The 6,672-nt window shown below is 56.7% G+C and overlaps 2 protein-coding genes across 2 annotated transcripts; one reads left to right on the forward strand and one right to left on the reverse strand.

Moving 5' to 3' along the window:
* Nucleotides 1-1,314: 1,314 nt before the first annotated feature.
* LOC150047094 (metallothionein-2) lies at nt 1,315-2,473 on the reverse strand. The gene is made up of 3 exons (XM_090357033.1): nt 2,317-2,473; nt 1,848-1,913; nt 1,315-1,542 (listed from the first exon to the last, which is right to left on the reverse strand). Exons 1-3 carry the CDS (start codon nt 2,342-2,344, stop codon nt 1,451-1,453), a joined length of 186 nt encoding a protein of 61 aa, XP_090213159.1. The 5' UTR covers nt 2,345-2,473; the 3' UTR covers nt 1,315-1,450.
* Nucleotides 2,474-3,774: 1,301 nt separating this feature from the next.
* LOC150047095 (metallothionein-2) lies at nt 3,775-5,131 on the forward strand. The gene is made up of 3 exons (XM_090357613.1): nt 3,775-3,939; nt 4,344-4,409; nt 4,709-5,131. Exons 1-3 carry the CDS (start codon nt 3,912-3,914, stop codon nt 4,798-4,800), a joined length of 186 nt encoding a protein of 61 aa, XP_090213739.1. The 5' UTR covers nt 3,775-3,911; the 3' UTR covers nt 4,801-5,131.
* Nucleotides 5,132-6,672: the final 1,541 nt, after the last annotated feature.

Below are 6,672 nucleotides of genomic sequence, written 5' to 3' on the forward strand. Positions count from 1 at the left end.
TCTGCATGGAAATTGAGATGTCCCCTCACATATCAGAAGCAGCTGCTATCCTTATTGGGTGTCCCTTTGCCATCTGATTTGGGTCAGATCTGACCCAGCCCAGTGGGCCACAGGAACAGGAGCCTGGGGAAGAAAGGGAATTTTCCTACAACAGCAGTCTTGGCATGAGCTCTTCCCTAGCCACTCCAGAACCTAAATTCAGGATGTATGCTTCCAAGAGCAGCTGGGGAGTGACTTATGCTATGTAGAGATTGTGCTCTCCAAACCTGGGGAGACAGTGACAAGGTCCCTTGGAGAAAAAAGGAATATAGTTTGTATTAATCCAGGTTTGTATTCGTACCATGTTCTAGGGGAAAGGATATGAGAAACGTGGTCACAGTTCTGTTCCCTACTATCCAAAGCCCAGTGTGGAGGAGAAAAACAGCAAGGAGCTGGGGAAGAGATGCAGGAAGCACAGCAGCAGGCCTTCAGCTCCTTAAGCCCCTCCCTGAGCAGGAGCAGCCCCAGCTGCTGTGGAGGGGGACCAGTGTGACCTTCTGTCCCTCATCTGGAAAGACCCAACCCAGGATGACTACAAGTGGAGTCCCAGACTCAGTCATCAATCCCCCAAAAGGCAACCATTCCTGACTCCATCCACTCTTGACTCCTCCAGGGCTGTACAGGGCTCTGGCCATGCTAACCCCTGACCTTGAGTAACATCTGTCAGGACAGCCTCAGTACCTTGAACTCTCGACACATGTGGGCAAATAGGAAATGCTGTCAGGAACTGAGTCACTTTAACTCAGAGCTTGAAATGGAACCTCTGAAGCCCAGGGACATCATGTACTGTGGCCTGGGTTGGGCATTCATTCTAAGAACCAGAGCCAGGCATCCCTTATCAGTGGAAAGTTCGGGACTACAAGAAGGATCCTGGGAACCTTGAGATATCTTTTGAACCTAGGAGCCTTCAAAGCTGAGGAAGAGGGCAAGGCCCAACCCAGCCACTTCATCTACCCAACCATTGTGTGCCACCAGCAGACCATGGGCAGACTGAGTGCACCACAAGAGCAGACCCTCCCCCGGCAGCAAGAGTTAGTCTTCCCCTTTAGTACACACTCAGAAGGGCAGTTTCATTAGCATCTGGGGAGGCCCGAGTATGCTTCCCCACCTCAAAATGATTTCACCCCACGACTCAGTTTACAGCAGCAGTGAGGTCACTGCTTTGGTTTAGAGTATTAACCTCTATCTCTACCCTTGGTTCCTGGACTCCTAGAGTGGGCCCCCAGTCAAACCCCTATTACTAAGGGGCAGGGAAAAAAAAAAAAACAGGCAGAATCAAGTCAACGGTATTTATTACCCTGTGTTAACTTCACAGAACAAGGGCAGTGAGAAACAGGTCAGGGTTAAGTGAAAATCTGGACATGGGACACAGAAAATGCTATTTACACATGGGGGGCTAGGCATCCCCCCATCAGGCACAGCAGCTGCACTTCTCAGCTGCTCCTTTGCAGACACAGCCCTGGGCACACTTGGCACAGCCCACGGGGCAGCAGGAACAGCAGCCTGGAGAAGGAAGGGGACAGTGAGGCAGAGCAGAAGACCCAGCCCCTCCCCACCCAGCACAGCCTGCCTAGACACTGCAGAATTTAAATCCCCTTAACTAGGTTAAGATGTGGCTCCCTTCTAAGACAATGAGGGCTCCCCATGGGGTCATTTCCAACTGTGGAAAGGCTGCCCACACCTTGAGAGCCTGGACAGGGCAGGAGGGTCTCCAGGGGCAAAGCACACCCCGTCCCCCCCCCCCCCACACACACAGCCCTGCCCACATCAGCACAACCCCCAGCTCTGCAGACACAACTGCAACTCACTCTTCTTGCAGGAGGTGCATCTGCACTCTTTGCACTTGCAGGAGCCAGCGCAGGTGCAGGAGCCGCCTGGGAGGAGGAGACACAGACAGCAGTGAGCATGGAGGGCAGACCAGAGCAACCAGTCAACCTGCAACCAGCTCGGCCCAGCCGCCCCACTTGCTACTTCTTCCTAAAGACTCAAGCTGAGCCCCACTGCCTCCCTTACGGGTGACCAGGCCCTTGGAGGCTAGGGAGGGCCGAGCCACCGGCCTCACTCTCTGTCCAGAAATTCGGACTCTGAGCCGGGCCCCGACGGCCTCGCAGCCCGCACTCCTGCTCTCTGGGCGGCCACGAGCCTGGGTTCCCTGTCTGCCGTCGGGGGGCCAACCCAGAGGCGGGGGCTCGGAAGGGAAGGGAGAGGCGTTCCCGGGAACCGCCCCTGCCGGCCTCGCAGCCCGGGGCAGCGGCGCAGCGGGCGGGCGGCTCTTACCCGCGGCGCAGGTGCAGTTGGGGTCCATGCTGAGCTCGGGGAGGCCGGAGACGCAGAGGCGAGGACGAGTGGTGGACGGCGGGAAGGCGCGGTGTGGCCGGGCGCGCGGCCCGCGTGTTTATAGTCCGAGTTCGGCCCGTGCGCAGAGGTCTGCGCCCGGCCCCCGGCTCTCCGCCCGGCCCCCGGCTCTCTGCCCGGCCCAGGTTTCCGTGGGAGCCGTGAGCAGCTGGCGAGCCACGTGCAGAACTTCCCTAAGGGCTGGATGGGGAGGAGCACCAAGAGGGAGGGCGGGGCGGGCGTCTCTCCTCCGGGTCCCCGCACCCCCTTTCTAGTTCCCGCGTCTTTGCAGATCATCCCCACTTCGGAGCTTTCCTTCCATTCGCTCAACCCCCATGCGGCAGCCCGGTGTCCCTCGCTTTGCCGGAGCTCCAGCTCACGGGAGTCGTGTGCCTAGGACTGCGCACCCCCGCTCCGGCCCCGTCCCCTCCCGGGCTCTCGTTCTCTGTGCTCGGAGTGTGGGTGGCTCCGGCTCCGGGTTGTGTCGCCTCTCTTCCCCAGTAGCTGCCCGGGCTCCATACACTGAGACAAAACAGCGCCATAGGCCACTTCTTAAAAAAAGCAGCCGGGTGCCAGGGGCTCAGGGGAGCTGATCTGAGGATTGCGGTTCGAAGCCAGCCTGGAAAGGAAAGCCTGTGAGACTCTTTTCTCCAGTGAACCGCCCAAAACTCAAGAAGTGGAGCTGTGGTTCAAGTGGTCGACCACCAGCTTTGACCAAAAAAAGCTCAGGGGCGGCGACTTGACCCTGAAATCAAGTCCCAGGGCCGGGCACCAAACGAAACAAACCACAAACAAAAACTACCGAGAGACATCTAAAGCCTAGATGAATTTATGACTTTATGACTCCGACCCTGGGTTACTTCCAATCAGCAGCATGCCCAGGACCAACCCATGGTTTCTTCGGCCTCACGGTGTGTGCCATCATCACCTCCTGCCGGTGCCAGGCGGAGAGGCGACGAGAGCAGTGTGCCCAGCTGGGCCACAGGTGTGCACTCAGGTGCTGCGTGTATGGAAAACAGGGCCAGGAACGGATCCGGGGAGAGCTGTGGCCAATGCCCGGGAAGCCAGGTGCAGGCGGCCTTGACCTCATGCTGCCCTTCCCGACGTGCAGGGACGCCACTTACTCTCGGCAGTTTCCGCTCGCCGAGAGTAAGTGCAGCAAATGCACGACTGCATTTCTGGAAGGACTGTGAGCCGGGTGATCCGAAAGCTTGGGGGTACAGGAAACGCGCGGTGAGGTTGGGGGGGGGAGCCCGGATGAGATCTGCGGCAGGAGGACCGGAGCGCGGCCCCGCCCTCGGGAAGTTCTGCTCCTGGCCCGCAGTGTGGGCCGGGCGGAGAGCCGGGGGCCGGGCGGAGAGCCGGGGGCCGGGCGGAGAGGCGGGGGCCGGGCGGAGAGGCGGGGGCCGGGCGCAGACCTCTGCGCACGGGCCGAACTCGGACTATAAACACGCGGGCCGCGCGCCCGGCCACACCGCGCCTTCCCGCCGTCCACCACTCGTCCTCGCCTCTGCGTCTCCGGCCTCCCCGAGCTCAGCATGGACCCCAACTGCACCTGCGCCGCGGGTAAGAGCCGCCCGCCCGCTGCGCCGCTGCCCCGGGCTGCGAGGCCGGCAGGGGCGGTTCCCGGGAACGCCTCTCCCTTCCCTTCCGAGCCCCCGCCTCTGGGTTGGCCCCCCGACGGCAGACAGGGAACCCAGGCTCGTGGCCGCCCCAGAGAGCAGGAGTGCGGGCTGCGAGGTCGTCGGGGCCCGGCTCAGAGTCCGAATTTCTGGACAGAGAGTGAGGCCGGTGGCTCGGCCCTCCCCAGCCTCCAAGGGCCTGGTCACCCGTAAGGGAGGCAGTGGGGCTCAGCTTGAGTCTTTAGGAAGAAGTAGCAAGTGGGGCGGCCGGACCGAGCTGGTTGCAGGTTGACTGGTTGCTCTGGTCTGCCCTCCGTGCTCACTGCTGTCTGTGTCTCCTCCTCCCAGGCGGCTCCTGCACCTGCGCTGGCTCCTGCAAGTGCAAAGAGTGCAGATGCACCTCCTGCAAGAAGAGTGAGTTGCAGTTGTGTCTGCAGAGCTGGGGGTTGTGCTGATGTGGGCAGGGCTGTGTGTGGGGGGGGAACGGGGTGTGCTTTGCCCCTGGAGACCCTCCTGCCCTGTCCAGGCTCTCAAGGTGTGGGCAGCCTTTCCGCAGTTGGAAATGACCCCATGGGGAGCCCTCATTGTCTTAGAAGGGAGCCACATCTTAACCTAGTTAAGGGGATTTAAATTCTGCGGTGTCTATGCAGGCTGTGCTGGGTGGGGAGGGGCCGGGTCTTCTGCTCTGCCTCACTGTCCCCTTCCTTCTCCAGGCTGCTGTTCCTGCTGCCCCGTGGGCTGTGCCAAGTGTGCCCAGGGCTGTGTCTGCAAAGGAGCAGCTGAGAAGTGCAGCTGCTGTGCCTGATGGGGGGCCTGTCAGGGTCTTTGTCCCCGGTCCGCTCCATCAGCAGGGAGAACATGCCCCGACCAGGCCAAGCAAAGAGAGGGTCCACTGACTGCCCGCACCCAGCCCTCCTTCCCCAGGACAAACAGACGCTTCAGGCAGGTTCATCAAGGCAGGAATTCTAACCCCTCACTCACTCCTCTTGAGGAAGTCCCTCTAGCTAATATACCCTCACTCTAGGTCTCAGCAGAGAGTGATAAAGCCATAACACATTTGTAACCAACGGTAATCAAGTCTTGCGCTTTGCCTTGTCTCCTGCCCCTTGCCTCTCAGCAGAAAGTTATTCACAATACCGATGATATAGCCCAAAGTTAGACATGGCGTTACTCGACCCCCAGCAGGGGCCCTCAGACCTATGGGTGTAGATAGTGATCTGTGCATACCTGGTTATGTTTTTCATTCAACACTTACCTATTGGTCCTTTTTCTATGGAAGTTAGTGAATGATAATAAAAGCCATTAACTTATTTCTGATTCTGTTTTGTGTGGGGGTTAGGGTGAAGTACTGACCTGAGTCTCAAGAGTCCTGTGCTTGGGACTCAGATGCGAGTTCCCACAAAGCAGTGTCTTCCCCAAAGTTGATAGCCTGGTTGAGCCACTTCCTCCCTCGAAAGGCATTTTCCTGTATTTGGTTTGGGAGTGAGAAGTAACTGGTCACCTCTCATGGCAGAATCCTCTCTGTAGAAACTTCTCAGTCTTATTAAATTCTCTCACTTTGCCCTTCCTGAGATTGAACATGACTGTTTTATAAGAGATCAGACCTCCCAGTGACTAGACTTCTGTTTATTTCCAACTCTATAGGGAAGCCATTATTACCGTATTCTAAGACTTGTTTGATAAATGAAGAAAATGAAAGCACAAAATGACAAAATGTAATATTTGCATAATTAGATTCGTGTGGTATGACTTACCTGTCATCCCAGCATTTTGGAGGCTGAAGTAAGAAGGATCTTGAGTTGAAGGCCATACTAGGCTACATATGAAGACCCTGTTTGAGGAGAAAAAAACCCACTGCAAAAATGTTCACTACACACTTAAACAAAAACTCAGTTTCTGCCAACTCCACCCTCTAGTGTAAAGTATGAGTCCCCTGACCCTAATATTTCACAAAGACCCATCGTGACCAGGTCCACTGATGGATCCAAGATGACCCCTGACAGCTTCCTGTTGTGACAGCTGAGTATTCATTTCTTTGGCTCATGTCTGTAACTCTAGCTACTCAGGACACAGGAGATCTTAGGTTTGTGGTTCAAAGCCAGGCTGGGCAAGAAAGTCCATGGAACTCTGATCACCAATAAACTACCAGAAAAGCCAAAAGTGGACCTGTGGTTCCAGTGCTAGAACATTAGCCTTGAGCAAAAGAAACTCAATGACAGTACCCAGGGTTCAAGCCCAGGGTCCCATATACAAAGTTTCTTCCAACGTCAATGAATTTCTTTCCTGGGCTACTTCCTATGAGCAAGTTGATGATGGACTCTGGAGGGATTATCAGACTTTGGAGGGACAAGCCTTCTCTTATTAACACAAGGACACAATCATTGATTGCAGTTGAAGCACTTTGTTTCCTAAATGCCCTGGGGTGGGGTGTTGGCTGGGCTACCAGCCCAGGAGAATGTATGGCAAGGAGGACCTTGGGTCTGTGCCCACCTATTCCTGACATTGGAAAGAAGGCTGGCCCAGCCCTGTGCTGCCCTCCACTGTGTACAATGGGAACAAAGGAGCTAGGTGGGAGGACTGCAGTTAATCTCAGGGATGAACAGAGGCCAGGGTCACACAACTGCATCCCACTCGTGCTCACCCAGTCAGTGCAGAAACATGGAGGGGTGATATCTAG

Source organism: Megascapheus bottae, chromosome 24, assembly GCF_031878675.1.
Source record: "Megascapheus bottae isolate mThoBot1 chromosome 24, mThoBot2.hap1, whole genome shotgun sequence".
NCBI lineage: Eukaryota > Metazoa > Chordata > Mammalia > Rodentia > Geomyidae > Megascapheus > Megascapheus bottae.

What these genes read in the sequence shown, in the direction of transcription:
- LOC150047095 (XM_090357613.1), top strand. Translation starts at nt 3,912, where the DNA reads ATGGACCCCAACTGCACCTGCGCCGCGG. An exon ending in CAACTGCACCTGCGCCGCGG is followed by an intron (nt 3,940 to 4,343) that starts GTAAGAGCCGCC and finishes TCCTCCTCCCAG; the next exon opens with GCGGCTCCTGCACCTGCGCT. An exon ending in ATGCACCTCCTGCAAGAAGA is followed by an intron (nt 4,410 to 4,708) that starts GTGAGTTGCAGT and finishes TTCCTTCTCCAG; the next exon opens with GCTGCTGTTCCTGCTGCCCC.
- LOC150047094 (XM_090357033.1), bottom strand. Translation starts at nt 2,344, where the DNA reads ATGGACCCCAACTGCACCTGCGCCGCGG. An exon ending in CAACTGCACCTGCGCCGCGG is followed by an intron (nt 1,914 to 2,316) that starts GTAAGAGCCGCC and finishes TCCTCCTCCCAG; the next exon opens with GCGGCTCCTGCACCTGCGCT. An exon ending in ATGCACCTCCTGCAAGAAGA is followed by an intron (nt 1,543 to 1,847) that starts GTGAGTTGCAGT and finishes TTCCTTCTCCAG; the next exon opens with GCTGCTGTTCCTGCTGCCCC.